The 19212-nt window shown below is 56.1% G+C and overlaps 1 protein-coding gene across 1 annotated transcript in view; it reads left to right on the top strand.

Annotated features, from left to right (window-relative positions):
- Positions 1-6317: 6317 nt before the first annotated feature.
- Positions 6318-19212, top strand: part of LOC140106919 (calsequestrin-2-like) — a 141412-nt gene continuing 128517 nt past the window's right edge. Inside the window, exon 1 of the mRNA XM_072131557.1 lies at positions 6318-6610. Coding sequence (XP_071987658.1) covers positions 6377-6610 — 234 coding nt within the window. The 5' untranslated portion in view covers positions 6318-6376. The remainder of the gene's footprint in view (positions 6611-19212) is intronic.

Genomic DNA, 19212 nt, shown 5'->3' with positions numbered 1-19212 from the left:
CTGCTGTGTGGAGATGAAGCTTTGCCAGCAGGTCCTCCTCTCCTCTGGGGCTGCTGTGTAGAGGTGAAGCTTCTCCATCAGGTCCTTCTCTCCACTGGGGCTGCTGTGTGGAGGTGAAGCTTCTCCAGCAGGTCCTCCTCTGGGGCTGCTGTGTGGAGGTGAAGCTTCTCCAGCAGGTCCTACTCTCCTCTGGGGCTGCTGTGTAGAGGTGAAGCTTCTCCAGCACATCCTCCTCTTCTGTGGCTGCTGTGTGGAGGTGAAGCTTATCCAGCAGGTCCTACTCTCCTCTACGGCTGTATGCAGAAGTGAAGCTTCTCCAGCAGGTCCTCTTATAAGGCTGTATGCAGAGGTGATGCTTCTCCAACAGGTCCTCCTCTCCTCTGGGGCTGCTGTGTGGAGGTGAAGCTTCTCCGGCAGGTCCTCCTCTCCTCTGGTGCTGGTGTGCGGAGGTGAAGCTTTGCCAGCAGGTCCTCCTCTCCTCTGGGGCTGCTGTGTAGAGGTGAAGCTTCTCCATCAGGTCCTTCTCTCCACTGGGGCTGCTGTGTGGAGGTGAAGCTTCTCCAGCAGGTCCTCCTCTGGGGCTGCTGTGTGGAGGTGAAGCTTCTCCAGCAGGTCCTACTCTCCTCTGGGGCTGCTGTGTAGAGGTGAAGCTTCTCCAGCACATCCTCCTCTTCTGTGGCTGCTGTGTGGAGGTGAAGCTTATCCAGCAGGTCCTACTCTCCTCTACGGCTGTATGCAGAAGTGAAGCTTCTCCAGCAGGTCCTCTTATAAGGCTGTATGCAGAGGTGATGCTTCTCCAACAGGTCCTCCTCTCCTCTGGGGCTGCTGTGTGGAGGTGAAGCTTCTCCGGCAGGTCCTCCTCTCCTCTGGTGCTGGTGTGCGGAGGTGAAGCTTATCCAGCAGGTCCTCCTCTATTATGGGACTGCTGTATAGAGGTGAAGCTTATCCAGCAGGTCCTCCCTCTGGGGCTGCTGTGCAGAAGTGAAGCTTCTCCAGCAGGTCCTCCTCTCCTTTGGGGCTGCTGTGTGGAGTTGAAGCTTCTCCAGCAGGTCCTCCTCTCCTCTTGGGCTGTTTTGCGGAGGTGAAGCTTCTCCAGCAGGTCCTCCTCTCCTCTGGGGTTTCTGTGTGTAGATGAAGCTTCTACAGCAGGTCCTCCTCTCCTCTTGGGCTGTTTTGCGGAGGTGAAGCTTCTCCAGCAGGTCCTCCTCTCCTCTGGGCCTGCTGTGTTCCGTTGAAGCTTCTCCAGCAGCTTTTCCTCTCCTCTGGGGCTGCTTTGCGGAGGTGAAGCTTCTCCAGCAGGCCCTCCTCTCCTTTGGGGCTGCTGTGTAGAGTTGAAGCTTCTCCAGCAGGTCCTCCTTCCTCTGGGGCTGCTGTGCGGAGGTAAGGCTTCTCCAGCAGGTCCTCCTCTCCTCTGGGGCTGCTGTGTAGAGGTGAAGCTTCTCCAGCAGGTCCTCCCTTCCTCTGTGGCTGCTGTGCGGAGGTGAAGCTTCTCCAGCAGCTCCTCCTCTCCTCTAAGGCTGTATGCAGAGGTGAAGCTTCTCCAGCAGGTCCTTCTCTCCTCTTAAGCTGTATGCAGAGGTGAAGCTTCTCCAGCAGGTCCTCCTCTCCTCTAAGGCTATGTGAAGAGGTGAAGCTTCTCCAGCACGTCCTCCTCTCCTCTGGGGTTTCTGTGTGGAGGTGAAGCTTCTACAGCAGGTCCTCCTCTCCTCTTGGGCTGTTTTGCGGAGGTGAAGCTTCTCCAGCAGGTCCTCCTCTCCTCTGGGCCTGCTGTGTTCAGTTGAAGCTTCTCCAGCAGCTTCTCCTCTCCTCTGGGGCTGCTTTGCGGAGGTGAAGCTTCTCCAGCAGGCCCTCCTCTCCTTTGGGGCTGCTGTGCAGAGATGAAGCTTCTCCAGCAGGTCCTCCTCTTCTCTGGGGCTGCTGTGTGGAGTTGAAGCTTCTCCAGCAGGTCCGCCCTCTGGGGATGCTGTGCAAAAGTGAAGCTTCTCCAGAAGGTCCCCCTTTCCTCTGGGGCTGCTGTGTGGAGTTGAAGCTTCTCCAGCAGGCCCTCCTCCCTCTGGGGCTGCTGTGCGGAGGTGAAGCTTCTCCAGCAGGTCCTCCTCTCCTCTGGGGCTGCAGTGTAGAAGTGAAGCTTCTCCAGCAGGTCCTCCTTTCCTCTGTGGCTGCTGTGCGGAGGTGAAGCTTCTCCAGCAGGTCCTCCTGTCTTCTAAGGCTGTATGCAGAGGTGAAGCTTCTCCAGCATGTCCTCCTCTCCTATGTGGCTGCTGTGCGGAGGTGAAGCTTCTCCAGCAGCTCCTCCTCTCCTCTAAGGCTGTATGCAGAGGTGAAGCTTCTCCAGCAGCTCCTCCTCTCCTCTAAGGCTGTATGCAGAGGTGAAGCTTCTCCAGCAGCTCCTCCTCTCCTCTAAGGCTGTATGCAGAGGTGAAGCTTCTCCAGCAGGTCCTCCTCTCCTCTGGGGTTTCTGTGTGGAGGTGAAGCTTCTCCAGCAGGTTCTCCTCACTCTGGGGCTGCTGTTCGGAGGTGAAGCTTCTCCAACAGGTCCTCCTCTCCTCTGTGACTGCTGTGCGGAGGTGAAGCTTCTCCAGCAGCTCCTCCTTTCCTCTGTGGCTGCTGTGCGGAGGTGAAGTTTCTCCAGCAGCTCCTCCTCTCCTCTAAGGCTGTATGCAGAGGTGAAGCTTCTCCAGCAGGTCGGCCTCTCCTCTGGGGTTTCTGTGTGGAGGTGAAGCTTCTCCAGCACGTCCTCCTCTCCTCTGGGGCTGCTTTGCGGAGGTGAAGCTTCTCCGGCACGTCCTCCTCTCCTATGAGGTTTATGTGTGGAGGTGAAGCTTCTCCAGCAGGTCCTCCTCTCCTCTGGGTCTGCTGTGTGCAGTTGAAGCTTCTCCAACAGCTTCTTCTCTCTTCTGGGGCTGCTTTGCGGAGGTGAAGCTTCTCCAGCAGGCCCTCCTCTCCTTTGGGGCTGCTGTGCGGAGATGAAGCTTCTCCAGCAGGTCCTCCTCTCCTCTGGGGCTGCTGTGTAGAGGTAAAGCTTCTCCAGCAGGTCTTCATTTCCTTTATGGCTGCTGTGTGGAGGTGAAGCTTCTCCTGCAGCTCCTCCTCTCCTCTGGGGCTGCTGTGTAGAGGTGAAGCTTCTCCAGCAGGTCCTCCTCTCTTCTGGGGCTGCTGTGTAGAAGTGAAGCTTCTCCAGCAGGTCCTCCTCTCCTCTGTGGCTGCTGTGCAGAGGTGAAGCTTATCCAGCAGGTCCTCTTCTCCTCTGGGGCTGCTTTGCGGAGGTGAAGCTTCTCCAGCAGGTCCTTCTCTCCTCTGGGGCTGCTGTGTGGAGGTGAAGCTTCTCCAGCAGGTCCTCCTGTCCTCTGGGGCTGCTGTGTGGAGGTGAAGCTTATCCAGCAGGTCCTCCTCTATTCTGGGACTGCTGTGTATAGGTGAAGCTTCTCCAGCTTGTCCTCCACTTTTCTGTGGCTGCTGTGTAGAGGTGAAGCTTCTCCAGCAGGTCCCCCTCCCTCTGGGGCTGCTGTGCAGAGGTAAAGCTTCTCCAGCAGGTCCTCCTCTGCTCTGGGGCTGCTTTGTGGAGTTGAAGCTTCTCCAGCAGGTCCCCCCTCTGGGGCTGCTGTGCAGAAGTGAAGCTTCTCCAGCAGGTCCCCCCTCTGGGGCTGCTGTGCAGAGGTGAAGCTTCTCCAGCAGCTCCTCCTCTCCTCTGGGGCTGCTGTGTGGAGTTGAAGCTTCTCCAGCAGCTCCTCCTCTCCTCTAAGGCTGTATGCAGAGGTGAAGCTTCTCCAGCAGGTCCTCCTCTCCTCTAAGGCTGTATGAAGAGGTGAAGCTTCTCCAGCACGTCCTCCTCTCCTCTGGGGTTTCTGTGTGGAGGTGAAGCTTCTCCAGCAGGTCGTCCTCTCCTCTGGGCCTGCTTTGTGCAGTTGAATCTTCTCCAGCAGCTTCTCCTCTCCTTTGGGGCTGCTGTGCGGAGATAAAGCTTCTCCAGCAGGCCCTCCTCTCCTTTGGGGCTGCTGTGTAGAGGTGAAGCTTCTCCAGCAGGTCCTCATTTCCTTTATGGCTGCTGTGTGCAGGTGAAGCTTCTCCTGCAGCTCCTCCTCTCCTCTAAGGCTGTATGCAGAGGTGAAGTTTCTCCGGCAGGACCTCCTTTCCTCTCGGCTTTCTTTGTGGAGGTGAAGCTTCTCCAGGAGGTCCTCCTCTCCTCTGTGGCTGCTGTGCAGAGGTGAAGCTTCTCCAGCAGCTCCTCCTCTCCTCTAAGGCTGTATGCAGAGGTGAAGCTTCTCCAGCAGGTCCTCCTCTCCTCTGGGCCTGCTCTGTAGAGGTGAAGCTTTTCCAGCAGGTCCTCCTCTCCTCTGGGGCTGCTATGAATAGGTGAAGCTTCTCCAGCAGGTCCTCATCTTCTCTGGGGCTGCTATGTAGAGTTGAAGCTTCTCCAGCAGGTCCTCCTCTCCTCTGGGGCTGCTGTGTGGAGGTGAAGCTTCTCCAGCAGGTCCTCCTCTCCTCTGGGCCTGCTGTGTAGAGTTGAAGCTTCTCCAGCAGGTCCTCCTCTCCTCTGGGGCTGCTGTGCGGAGGTGAAGCTTCTCCAGCAGGTCCTCCTCTCCTCTTGGGCTGCTGTGTGGAGGTGAAGCTTCTCCAGCAGGTCCTCCTCTCCTCTATGGCTGCTGTGCAGATGTGAAGCTTCTCCAGCAGGTCCTTCTCTTCTCTTGAGCTGCTGTGCGGAGGTGAAGCTTCTCCAGCAGGTCGTCCTCTTCTCTGGGGCTGCTTTGCGGAGGTGAAGCTTCTCCAGCAGGTCCTCCTCTCCCCTGGGGCTGCTGTGTGGAGGTGAAGCTTCTCCAGCAGGTCCTCCTGTCCTCTGGGGCTGCTGTGTGGAGGTGAAGCTTCTCCAGCAGGTCCTCTTCTCCTCTGGGGCTGCTGTGCGGAGGTGAAGCTTCTCCAGCAGGTCCTCCTCTCCTCTGGGGCTGCTGTGCAGAGGTGAAGCTTCTCCAGCAGGTCCTCCTCTCCTCTAAGGCTGTGTGCAGAGTTGTAGCTTCTCCAGCAGGTCCTCCTCTCCTCTAAGGCTGTATGCAGAGGTGAAGCTTCTCCAGCAGGTTCTCCTCTCCTCTGGGCCTGCTGTGTAGAGGTGAAGCTTCTCCAGCAGGTACTCCTCTCCTCTGGGGCTGCTATGAAGAGGTGAAGCTTCTCCAGCAGGTCCTCCTCTTCTCTGGGACTGCTGTGTGGAGGCGAAGCTTCTCCAGCAGGTCTTCCTCTCTTCTGGGGCTGCTATGAAGAGGTGAAGCTTCTCCAGCAGGTCCTCCTCTCCTCTGGGGCTGCTGTGCGGAGGTGAAGCTTCTCCAGCAGGTCCTCCTCTCCTCTGGGGCTACTGTGTGGAGGTGAAGCTTCTCCAGCAGGTCCTCCTCTCCTCTTCTCTCTTACCCATAACTCCTTTCTTAGCCAATCCGTTCCCTACAGATCCTCCTCTAGGTGGCAGTGGCATACAGAAGCAGGTGCTTGGATATTTAGTTCGGTTTACTCCTAGAGCAAGACTTATCCACCCAATTAACCCTTGGACCAAGATCTTGATGGACCTTATCAGGTGCTCAGGGATTGACTACAAAGTGTGGACTCTCATTTTCATGGTCTGGTCTATCTTCTCAGCAGTAGTAGATCCTCACACTTGTATCTCCAAAAGTCATTTACCTGCAGAAATGAAAGTCAACAGGAGATTTGGGTCTTCTTCATTTCCAGTGAAGCTTGGTTCTGGTTCTGGTACCGAAAGTGTCAAACCATTAAAAACACACAGATTATTTTTATCCAGGGCCCAGGTCTGAAGTTGCAGCGGCTCCGGAGATATTCCGGATATGCTACTAAAGTTTTTTTCTATTAACTTTAATTGTTAATCCCAAATTCTCCAAATCCACTATCCAGGAGCTAAACTTAAGCAAAAACCCACAGAACCGATCCTGTATGTACTGTATGCGGGGACTATATGTGCGGACTGTATGTGGGGACTGTGTGCGGGGACTGTATGTTGGGACTGTATGTTGGGACTGTGTGCGGGGACTGTGTGCAGGGACTGTATGCGGGGACTGTCTGAATGGACTGGGGATCGCACATCCCATGCCGGGAGGCTGTGACGGGTCTGGTATTAGAGCTGTGAGGTTGGGGACAGTGTCTACAAGGAGCAGCTGTACCCAGCAGCACAGAGCATTTCAGCAGAAGAGATTGAGCAGAGTCCCCCCTGCAGTGGAGAAGGCTGAGACCCCCAGCGCTGCTGACCCCTCACCTCCCGGATTATCCTGCCTCTATTTATAGTCCTGAAACAACTGTCTCCTAAAAATGGAGATGGGAGTGGGAGATGTCACTATGTAAGGTGGGCTCCGGCGCCAGCCCGTCACACAGCCCCTCGCTCTCCTCCATGCACTCCGTCAGTCTCCTGGTGTGGGGGTCCCTCCTGGCCCTTTGTGGGGCTGAAGAGGGTCTCCGCTTCCCCTCCTATGATGGAAAGGACCGTGTCCAAGAGCTGAGTGACAGGAACTATCGGCAGGTGATGAAGAAATACGACATCTTCTGCGTCTACCTATGGCAGAGCCCGAGCCCTGGAGACAAGACGGCACAGAAGCAAGCCCACCTGACCGAGAGCGTGCTGGAGGTGAGTGCCCGGCACCCCGACCATCACCAGGAGGGGCCCATCTCCTCACTCTGGGGGGCTGCAGACTATGAGCCCCCCGACCGACACACGTCACCTCCTCACTCTGGGGGGCTGCAGACTAGGAGCCCCCCGACCATCACATGTCACCTCCTCACTCTGGGGGGCTGCAGACTATGAGCCCCCCGACCATCACATGTCACCTCCTCACTCTGGGGAGCTGCAGACTATGAGCCCCCCGACCATCACATGTCACCTCCTCACTCTGGGGGGCTGCATACTATGAGCCCCTGACCATCGCATGTCACCTCCTCACTCTGGGGCGCTGCAGACTATGAGCCCCCGAACATGTCACCTCCTCACTCTGGGGGGCTGCAGACTAAGAGCCCACCGACCACCACATGTCACCTCCTCACTCTGGGGGGCTGCAGACTGTGACCCCCCCTGACCATCACATGTCACCTCCTCACTCTGGGGCGCTGCAGACTGTGAGCCCCCCGACCATCACATGTCACCTCCTCACTCTGGGCGGCTGCAGACTATGAGCCCCCCAACCATCACATGTCACCTACTCACTCTGGGGGGCTGCAGACTATGAGCCCCCGACCATCACATGTCACCTCCTCACTCTGGGGGGCTGCATACTATGAGCCCCCGACCATCACATGTCACCTCCTCACTCTGGGGGGCTGCAGACTGTGAGCCCCCGACCATCACATGTCACCTCCTCACTCTGGGGGGCTGCAGACTATGAGCCCCCGACCATCACATGTCACCTCCTCACTCTGGGCGGCTGCAGACTATGAGCCCCCCAACCATCACATGTCACCTACTCACTCTGGGGGGCTGCAGACTATGAGCCCCCGACCATCACATGTCACCTCCTCACTCTGGGGCGCTGCAGACTATGAGCCTCCCGACCATCACATGTCACCTCCTCACTCTGGGGCGCTGCAGACTGTGAGCCCCCGACCATCACATGTCACCTCCTCACTCTGGGGCGCTGCAGACTGTGAGCCCCCCGACCATCACATGTCACCTCCTCACTCTGGGGGGCTGCAGACTATGAGCCCCCCGACCATCACATGTCACCTCCTCACTCTGGGGAGCTGCAGACTATGATCCCCCCCGACCATCACATGTCACCTCCTCACTCTGGGGGGCTGCATACTATGAGCCCCTGACCATCGCATGTCACCTCCTCACTCTGGGGCGCTGCAGACTATGAGCCCCCGAACATGTCACCTCCTCACTCTGGGGGGCTGCAGACTAAGAGCCCACCGACCACCACATGTCACCTCCTCACTCTGGGGGGCTGCAGACTGTGACCCCCCCTGACCATCACATGTCACCTCCTCACTCTGGGGGGCTGCAGACTATGAGCCCCCCAACCATCACATGTCACCTACTCACTCTGGGGAGCTGCAGACTAGGAGCCCCCCGACCATCACATGTCACCTCCTCACTCTGGGGAGCTGCAGACTAGGAGCCCCCCGACCATCACATGTCACCCCCTTCACTCTGGGCGGCTGCAGACTGTGACCCCCCCTGACCATCACATGTCACCTACTCACTCTGGGGGGCTGCAGACTATGAGCCCCCGACCATCACATGTCACCTCCTCACTCTGGGGAGCTGCAGACTAGGAGCCCCCCGACCATCACATGTCACCCCCTTCACTCTGGGCGGCTGCAGACTGTGACCCCCCCTGACCATCACATGTCACCTCCTCACTCTGGGGCGCTGCAGACTGTGAGCCCCCCGGACCATCACATGTCACCTCCTCACTCTGGGGGGCTGCAGACTATGAGCCCCCGACCATCACATGTCACCTCCTCACTCTGGGGGGCTGCAGACTATGAGCCCCCGACCATCACATGTCACCTCCTCACTCTGGGGAGCTGCAGACTGTGAGCCCCCCGACCATCACATGTCACCTCCTCACTCTGGGGAGCTGCAGACTGTGAGCCCCCCGACCATCACATGTCACCTCCTCACTCTGGGGGGCTGCATACTATGATCCCCCTGACCATCACATGTCACCTCCTCACTCTGGGGCGCTGCAGACTGTGAGCCCCCCGGACCATCACATGTCACCTCCTCACTCTGGGGGGCTGCAGACTATGAGCCCCCGACCATCACATGTCACCTCCTCACTCTGGGGCGCTGCAGACTGTGAGCCCCCCTGACCATCACATGTCACCTCCTCACTCTGGGGAGCTGCAGACTATGATCCCCCCGACCATCACGTGTCACCTCCTCACTCTGGGGAGCTGCAGACTGTGAGCCCCCCGACCATCACATGTCACCTCCTCACTCTGGGGGGCTGCAGACTATGAGCCTCCCGACCATCACATGTCACCTCCTCACTCTGGGGCGCTGCAGACTATGATCCCCCCGACCATCACATGTCACCTCCTCACTCTGGGGGGCTGCATACTATGAGCCCCCGACCATCACATGTCACCTCCTCACTCTGGGGGGCTGCATACTATGATCCCCCCGACCATCACATGTCACCTCCTCACTCTGGGGAGCTGCAGACTATGATCCCCCCAACCATCACATGTCACCTCCTCACTCTGGGGGGCTGCAGACTAGGAGCCCCCCGACCATCACATGTCACCTCCTCACTCTGGGGGGCTGCAGACTATGAGCCCCCCGACCATCACATGTCACCTCCTCACTCTGGGGGGCTGCAGACTATGAGCCCCCGACCATCACATGTCACCTCCTCACTCTGGGGGGCTGCAGACTGTGACCCCCCCTGACCATCACATGTCCCCCCCTTCACTCTGGGGCGCTGCATACTATGAGCCCCCCGACCATCACATGTCACCTCCTCACTCTGGGGAGCTGCAGACTATGAGCCCCCGACCATCACATGTCACCTCCTCACTCTGGGGAGCTGCAGACTGTGAGCCCCCCTGACCATCACATGTCACCTCCTCACTCTGGGGGGCTGCAGACTATGAGCCCCCCGACCATCACATGTCACCTCCTCACTCTGGGGAGCTGCAGACTGTGAGCCCCCCTGACCATCACATGTCACCTCCTCACTCTGGGGCGCTGCAGACTATGAGCCCCCCGACCATCACATGTCACCTCCTCACTCTGGGGAGCTGCAGACTATGATCCCCCCGACCATCACATGTCACCTCCTCACTCTGGGGGGCTGCATACTATGAGCCCCCCGACCATCACATGTCACCTCCTCACTCTGGGGAGCTGAAGACTATGATCCCCCCGACCATCACGTGTCACCTCCTCACTCTGGGGAGCTGCAGACTATGAGCCCCCCAACCATCACATGTCACCTACTCACTCTGGGGGGCTGCAGACTATGAGCCCCCGACCATCACATGTCACCTCCTCACTCTGGGGCGCTGCAGACTATGAGCCCCCCGACCATCACATGTCACCTCCTCACTCTGGGGCGCTGCAGACTGTGAGCCCCCCTGACCATCACATGTCACCTCCTCACTCTGGGGCGCTGCAGACTGTGAGCCTCCCGACCATCACATGTCACCTCCTCACTCTGGGGCGCTGCAGACTAGGAGCCCCCCGACCATCACATGTCACCTCCTCACTCTGGGGGGCTGCAGACTGTGAGCCCCCCTGACCATCACATGTCACCTCCTCACTCTGGGGCGCTGCAGACTATGAGCCTCCCGACCATCACATGTCACCTCCTCACTCTGGGGCGCTGCAGACTATGATCCCCCCGACCATCACATGTCACCTCCTCACTCTGGGGGGCTGCAGACTATGATCCCCCCGACCATCACATGTCACCTCCTCACTCTGGGGGGCTGCATACTATGAGCCCCCCGACCATCACATGTCACCTCCTCACTCTGGGGCGCTGCAGACTGTGAGCCCCCCTGACCATCACATGTCACCTCCTCACTCTGGGGGGCTGCAGACTGTGAGCCCCCGACCATCACATGTCACCTCCTCACTCTGGGGGGCTGCAGACTAGGAGCCCCCCGACCATCACATGTCACCTCCTCACTCTGGGGAGCTGCAGACTATGATCCCCCCTGACCATCACGTGTCACCTCCTCACTCTGGGGGGCTGCAGACTAGGAGCCTCCCGACCATCACATGTCACCTCCTCACTCTGGGGGGCTGCAGACTATGATCCCCCCGACCATCACATGTCACCTCCTCACTCTGGGGGGCTGCATACTATGAGCCCCCCGACCATCACATGTCACCTCCTCACTCTGGGGAGCTGCAGACTATGATCCCCCCGACCATCACATGTCACCTCCTCACTCTGGGGCGCTGCAGACTATGATCCCCCCGACCATCACGTGTCACCTCCTCACTCTGGGGGGCTGCAGACTATGAGCCCCCGACCATCACATGTCACCTCCTCACTCTGGGGGGCTGCAGACTATGAGCCCCCGACCATCACATGTCACCTCCTCACTCTGGGCGGCTGCAGACTGTGAGCCCCCCGACCACCACATGTCACCTCCTCACTCTGGGGGGCTGCAGACTGTGAGCCCCCCAACCATCACATGTCACCTCCTCACTCTGGGGGGCTGCAGACTGTGAGCCCCCCAACCATCACATGTCACCTCCTCACTCTGGGGGGCTGCAGACTGTGAGCCCCCGACCATCACATGTCACCTCCTCACTCTGGGGAGCTGCAGACTATGATCCCCCCGACCATCACATGTCACCTCCTCACTCTGGGGGGATGCAGACTGTGAGCCCCCCGACCATCACATGTCACCTCCTCACTCTGGGGGGCTGCAGACTATGAGCCCCCCGACCATCACATGTCACCTCCTCACTCTGGGGAGCTGCAGACTAGGAGCCCCCCGACCATCACATGTCACCTCCTCACTCTGGGGAGCTGCAGACTGTGAGCCCCCCGACCATCACATGTCACCTCCTCACTCTGGGGGGCTGCAGACTATGAGCCCCCCGACCATCACATGTCACCTCCTCACTCTGGGGGGCTGCAGACTATGATCCCCCCGACCATCACATGTCACCTCCTCACTCTGGGGGGCTGCAGACTATGAGCCCCCCGACCATCACATGTCACCTCCTCACTCTGGGGAGCTGCAGACTATGATCCCCCCGACCATCACATGTCACCTCCTCACTCTGGGGGGCTGCAGACTATGAGCCCCCCGACCATCGCATGTCACCTCCTCACTCTGGGGAGCTGCAGACTATGATCCCCCCGACCATCACATGTCACCTCCTCACTCTGGGGGGCTGCATACTATGAGCCTCCCGACCATCACATGTCACCTCCTCACTCTGGGGGGCTGCAGACTATGATCCCCCCGACCATCACATGTCACCTCCTCACTCTGGGGGGCTGCAGACTGTGAGCCCCCCTGACCATCACATGTCACCTCCTCACTCTGGGGGGCTGCAGACTGTGAGCCCCCGACCATCACATGTCACCTCCTCACTCTGGGGGGCTGCAGACTAGGAGCCCCCCGACCATCACATGTCACCTCCTCACTCTGGGGAGCTGCAGACTATGAGCCCCCCGACCATCACATGTCACCTCCTCACTCTGGGGCGCTGCAGACTATGAGCCCCCCGACCATCGCATGTCACCTCCTCACTCTGGGGCGCTGCAGACTGTGAGCCCCCGACCATCACATGTCACCTCCTCACTCTGGGGGGCTGCAGACTGTGAGCCCCCCTGACCATCACATGTCACCTCCTCACTCTGGGGCGCTGCAGACTATGATCCCCCCGACCATCACATGTCACCTCCTCACTCTGGGGGGCTGCAGACTATGATCCCCCCGACCATCACATGTCACCTCCTCACTCTGGGGGGCTGCATACTATGAGCCTCCCGACCATCACATGTCACCTCCTCACTCTGGGGGGCTGCAGACTATGATCCCCCCGACCATCACATGTCACCTCCTCACTCTGGGGGGCTGCAGACTATGAGCCCCCGACCATCACATGTCACCTCCTCACTCTGGGGAGCTGCAGACTATGAGCCCCCCGACCATCACATGTCACCTCCTCACTCTGGGGCGCTGCAGACTATGAGCCCCCCGACCATCGCATGTCACCTCCTCACTCTGGGGCGCTGCAGACTGTGAGCCCCCGACCATCACATGTCACCTCCTCACTCTGGGGGGCTGCAGACTGTGAGCCCCCCTGACCATCACATGTCACCTCCTCACTCTGGGGCGCTGCAGACTATGATCCCCCCGACCATCACATGTCACCTCCTCACTCTGGGGGGCTGCAGACTAGGAGCCTCCCGACCATCACATGTCACCTCCTCACTCTGGGGGGCTGCAGACTATGATCCCCCCGACCATCACATGTCACCTCCTCACTCTGGGGGGCTGCAGACTGTGAGCCCCCGACCATCACATGTCACCTCCTCACTCTGGGGGGCTGCAGACTGTGAGCCCCCGACCATCACATGTCACCTCCTCACTCTGGGGGGCTGCAGACTAGGAGCCCCCCGACCATCACATGTCACCTCCTCACTCTGGGGAGCTGCAGACTATGATCCCCCCGACCATCACATGTCACCTCCTCACTCTGGGGGGCTGCATACTATGAGCCCCCCGACCATCACATGTCACCTCCTCACTCTGGGGGGCTGCATACTATGAGCCCCCCGACCATCACATGTCACCTCCTCACTCTGGGGCGCTGCAGACTGTGAGCCCCCCTGACCATCACATGTCACCTCCTCACTCTGGGGGGCTGCAGACTGTGAGCCCCCGACCATCACATGTCACCTCCTCACTCTGGGGGGCTGCAGACTAGGAGCCTCCCGACCATCACATGTCACCTCCTCACTCTGGGGGGCTGCAGACTGTGAGCCCCCCGACCATCACATGTCACCTCCTCACTCTGGGGGGCTGCAGACTATGAGCCCCCGAACATGTCACCTCCTCACTCTGGGGGGCTGCAGACTGTGAGCCCCCCGACCATCACTTGTCACCTCCTCACTCTGGGGGGCTGCAGACTGTGAGCCCCCCAACCATCACATGTCACCTCCTCACTCTGGGGGGCTGCAGACTATGAGCCCCCCGACCATCACGTGTCACCTCCTCTTCGGGGGGCTGCAGATTATGAGCCCCCTGACCATCACATGTCACCTCCTCTTTCGGGGGGCTGCAGACTATGAGCCCCCTGACCATCACATGTCACCTCCTCTTTCGGGGGGCTGCAGACAGGTAAATTTGCCGGGGAGGATTGTGGAGGATTATTTTACACCTTTTCTGCTCATTTTCGAGGTGACTGTTGGATATTTGGGGGCGCTCCCTGGTCGGGGGGGGGGGGGTCTCATAGATGTCAGGAGAGATGTATAAACACTTCCACAATACAGAATTAGGGGAAGGTCCCTGAGGCTTCCAGTGTTCAGGACGCTACAACTCGTCCCAAAGCCCCAGGACGGCACCGACACAGTGGGGAACATTTACTTACCTGGTTCTGTCGCGATCCCAGAATCGGGCGGTCCGACGAAGATGAAGTCCGGCACGATTCACGAAGCTCGTGCGCACCTGTTCCTGCATGCGTCCGCCGGAGTTCACCTGCTTCTTCCCGGTGCATGTAAGTGCGTGCCTTGCAACACAAATTTAAATGTTAAAACCTGCGCATAGTCCGAATCCAAGTCCGACGGCCACGCCCCCGATTTCTGCCGCCTGCATGCTGGTCGCGAAATCTGATTGCGTGCGACACAATCCCTGGCACGATGCAGCGCAAATGGAAAACGAAAATGTGATCCGCGGGCCCTTAGTAAATGAGCCCCAGTGAGCCCCTGGAGCTGCACACCTGCACTAGACTCTATGGGGCACATGTACTAAGAGTCCGAATCGCTTTTTTCCGCCGGGTTTCCCGAATTTTTCCCATTTGCCTGGAATTGCCCCGGGATTTTGTCGCACGCGATCGGATTGTGGCACATCAGCGCCGGCTTTCACGCGACAGAAATCGGGGGGCGTGGCCGTCGGAAAACTCTACAAATTCGGAAAAAATGGGGAATTTTAAAAACGAATTGTGTCGCAAAATCAATCACTCACACGCACCGGGAATAGGATGGTGAACACCGGCGGACTTCAGCGCAGCAGCGACACCTGGTGGACACCGGGCGCACGACCTTAGTGAATCGCCGGAAGACCCGAATCCTCGTCGGAGAACGCGCCACTGGATCGCGTCAGGACCGGGGAAGTAAATGACCCCCTGTATCTCAAGGGACCAGACACCCATATTATTCATACAATAATATTACACCCGGCTGTAGGTCCCCTCCAGGGAGGAGGATCCGGGAAACCCCAGGGGCTTTACAGAAACCTGAGAAGTGACAGATGCAGGAGGCGAGGGGTCGGCTGATAATCCCTTCATCCTGCTGGATGTATGGAACAGTGATAATCCATAGGATACACTGGAGGCTCTGCACACAGCACACACAGATAGTATAGACAGGCAGTGTGATGTTACATCTCATAGGATACACTGGAGACCCTGCACACAGCACACAGATAGTATAGACAGGCAGTGTGATGTTACATCTCATAGGATACACTGGAGACTCTGCACACAGCACACAGATAGTATAGACAGGCAGTGTGATGTTACATCTCATAGGATACACTGGAGACCCTGCACACAGCACACACAGATAGTATAGACAGGCAGTGTGATGTCACATCTCATAGGATACACTGGAGACTCTGCACACAGCACACAGATAGTATAGACAGGCAGTGTGATGTCACATCTCATAGGATACACTGGAGACCCTGCACACAGCACACACAGATAGTATAGACAGGCAGTGTGATGTCACATCTCATAGGATACACTGGAGACTCTGCACACAGTACACAGATAGTATAGACAGGCAGTGTGATGTCACATCTCATAGGATACACTGGAGACCCTGCACACAGCACACACAGATAGTATAGACAGGCAGTGTGATGTCACATCTCATAGGATACACTGGAGACTCTGCACACAGCACACAGATAGTATAGACAGGCAGTGTGATGTCACATCTCATAGGATACACTGGAGACTCTGCACACAGCACACAGATAGTATAGACAGGCAGTGTGATGTCACATCTCATAGGATACACTGGAGACCCTGCACACAGCACACAGATAGTATAGACAGGCAGTGTGATGTCACATCTCATAGGATACACTGGAGACTCTGCACACAGCACACAGATAGTATAGACAGGCAGTGTGATGTCACATCTCATAGGATACACTGGAGACTCTGCACACAGTACACAGATAGTATAGACAGGCAGTGTGATGTCACATCTCATAGGATACACTGGAGACCCTGCACACAGCACACACAGATAGTATAGACAGGCAGTGTGATGTCACATCTCATAGGATACACTGGAGACTCTGCACACAGCACACAGATAGTATAGACAGGCAGTGTGATGTCACATCTCATAGGATACACTGGAGACCCTGCACACAGCACACAGATAGTATAGACAGGCAGTGTGATGTCACATCTCATAGGATACACTGGAGACTCTGCACACAGCACACACAGATAGTATAGACAGGCAGTGTGATGTTACATCTCATAGGATACACTGGAGACCCTGCACACAGCACACAGATAGTATAGACAGGCAGTGTGATGTCACATCTCATAGGATACACTGGAGACCCTGCACACAGCACACAGATAGTATAGACAGGCAGTGTGATGTCACATCTCATAGGATACACTGGAGACTCTGCACACAGCACACACAGATAGTATAGACAGGCAGTGTGATGTCACATCTCATAGGATACACTGGAGACTCTGCACACAGCACACAGATAGTATAGACAGGCAGTGTGATGTCACATCTCATAGGATACACTGGAGACCCTGCACACAGCACACAGATAGTATAGACAGGCAGTGTGATGTCACATCTCATAGGATACACTGGAGACCCTGCACACAGCACACAGATAGTATAGACAGGCAGTGTGATGTCACATCTCATAGGATACACTGGAGACCCTGCACACAGCACACACAGATAGTATAGACAGGCAGTGTGATGTCACATCTCATAGGATACACTGGAGACCCTGCACACAGCACACAGATAGTATAGACAGGCAGTGTGATGTCACATCTCATAGGATACACTGGAGACTCTGCACACAGCACACAGAAAGTATAGACAGGCAGTGTGATGTTACATCTCATAGGATACACTGGAGACTCTGCACACAGCACACAGATAGTATAGACAGGCAGTGTGATGTTACATCTCATAGGATACACTGGAGGAGCTGCACACAGCACACAGATAGTATAGACAGGCAGTGTGATGTTACATCTCATAGGATACACTGGAGACCCTGCACACAGCACACAGATAGTATAGACAGGCAGTGTGATGTCACATCTCATAGGATACACTGGAGACCCTGCACACAGCACACACAGATAGTATAGACAGGCAGTGTGATGTTACATCTCATAGGATACACTGGAGACCCTGCACACAGCACACAGATAGTATAGACAGGCAGTGTGATGTCACATCTCATAGGATACACTGGAGACCCTGCACACAGCACACAGATAGTATAGACAGGCAGTGTGATGTCACATCTCATAGGATACACTGGAGACTCTGCACACAGATAGTATAGACAGGCAGTGTGATGTCACATCTCATAGGATACACTGGAGACCCTGCACACAGCATACAGATAGTATAGACAGGCAGTGTGATGTCACATCTCATAGGATACACTGGAGACCCTGCACACAGCACACAGATAGTATAGACAGGCAGTGTGATGTCACATCTCATAGGATACACTGGAGACCCTGCACACAGCACACAGATAGTATAGACAGGCAGTGTGATGTCACATCTCATAGGATACACTGGAGACTCTGCACACAGATAGTATAGACAGGCAGTGTGATGTCACATCTCATAGGATACACTGGAGACCCTGCACACAGCACACAGATAGTATAGACAGGCAGTGTGATGTCACATCTCATAGGATACACTGGAGACCCTGCACACAGCACACAGATAGTATAGACAGGCAGTGTGATGTCACATCTCATAGGATACACTGGAGACCCTGCACACAGCACACAGATAGTATAGACAGGCAGTGTGATGTTACATCTCATAGGATACACTGGAGACTCTGCACACAGCACACAGATAGTATAGACAGGCAGTGTGATGTCACATCTCATAGGATACACTGGAGACTCTGCACACAGCACACACAGATAGTATAGACAGGCAGTGTGATGTTACATCTCATAGGATACACTGGAGGCTCTGCACACAGCACACAGATAGTATAGACAGGCAGTGTGATGTTACATCTCATAGGATACACTGGAGACTCTGCACACAGCACACACATATAGTATAGACAGGCAGTGTGATGTCACATCTCATAGGATACACTGGAGACCCTGCACACAGCACACAGATAGTATAGACAGGCAGTGTGATGTTACATCTCATAGGATACACTGGAGACCCTGCACACAGCACACAGATAGTATAGACAGGCAGTGTGATGTTACATCTCATAAGATACACTGGAGGCTCTGCACACAGCACACACAGATAGTATAGACAGGCAGTGTGATGTTATATCTCATAGGATACACTGGAGACTCTGCACACAGCACACAGATAGTATAGACAGGCAGTGTGATGTTACATCTCATAGGATACACTGGAGGCTCTGCACACAGCACACACAGATAGTATAGACAGGCAGTGTGATGTCACATCTCATAGGATACACTGGAGACTCTGCACACAGCACACACAGATAGTATAGACAGGCAGTGTGATGTTACATCTCATAGGATACACTGGAGACTCTGCACACAGCACACAGATAGTATAGACAGGCAGTGTGATGTTACATCTCATAGGATACACTGGAGACTCTGCACACAGCACACAGATAGTATAGACAGGCAGTGTGATGTCACATCTCATAGGATACACTGGAGACCCTGCACACAGCACACAGATAGTATAGACAGGCAGTGTGATGTCACATCTCATAGGATACACTGGAGACCCTGCACACAGCACACAGATAGTATAGACAGGCAGTGTGATGTCACATCTCATAGGATACACTGGAGACCCTGCACACAGCACACACAGATAGTATAGACAGGCAGTGTGATGTCACATCTCATAGGATACACTGGAGACTCTGCACACAGCACACAGATAGTATAGACAGGCAGTGTGATGTCACATCTCATAGGATACACTGGAGACCCTGCACACAGCACACACAGATAGTATAGACAGGCAGTGTGATGTCACATCTCATAGGATACACTGGAGACTCTGCACACAGCACACAGATAGTATAGACAGGCAGTGTGATGTCACATCTCATAGGATACACTGGAGACCCTGCACACAGCACACAGATAGTATAGACAGGCAGTGTGATGTCACATCTCATAGGATACACTGGAGACTCTGCACACAGCACACAGATAGTATAGACAGGCAGTGTGATGTTACATCTCATAGGATACACTGGAGACCCTGCACACAGCACACAGATAGTATAGACAGGCAG

This window comes from Engystomops pustulosus, unplaced genomic scaffold (assembly GCF_040894005.1).
Source record: "Engystomops pustulosus unplaced genomic scaffold, aEngPut4.maternal MAT_SCAFFOLD_88, whole genome shotgun sequence".
In the NCBI taxonomy this organism is placed as follows: Eukaryota; Metazoa; Chordata; class Amphibia; order Anura; family Leptodactylidae; genus Engystomops; species Engystomops pustulosus.
Note: the sequence above shows the minus strand (reverse complement) of the source record. Positions and strands in the feature narration are given on the sequence as shown.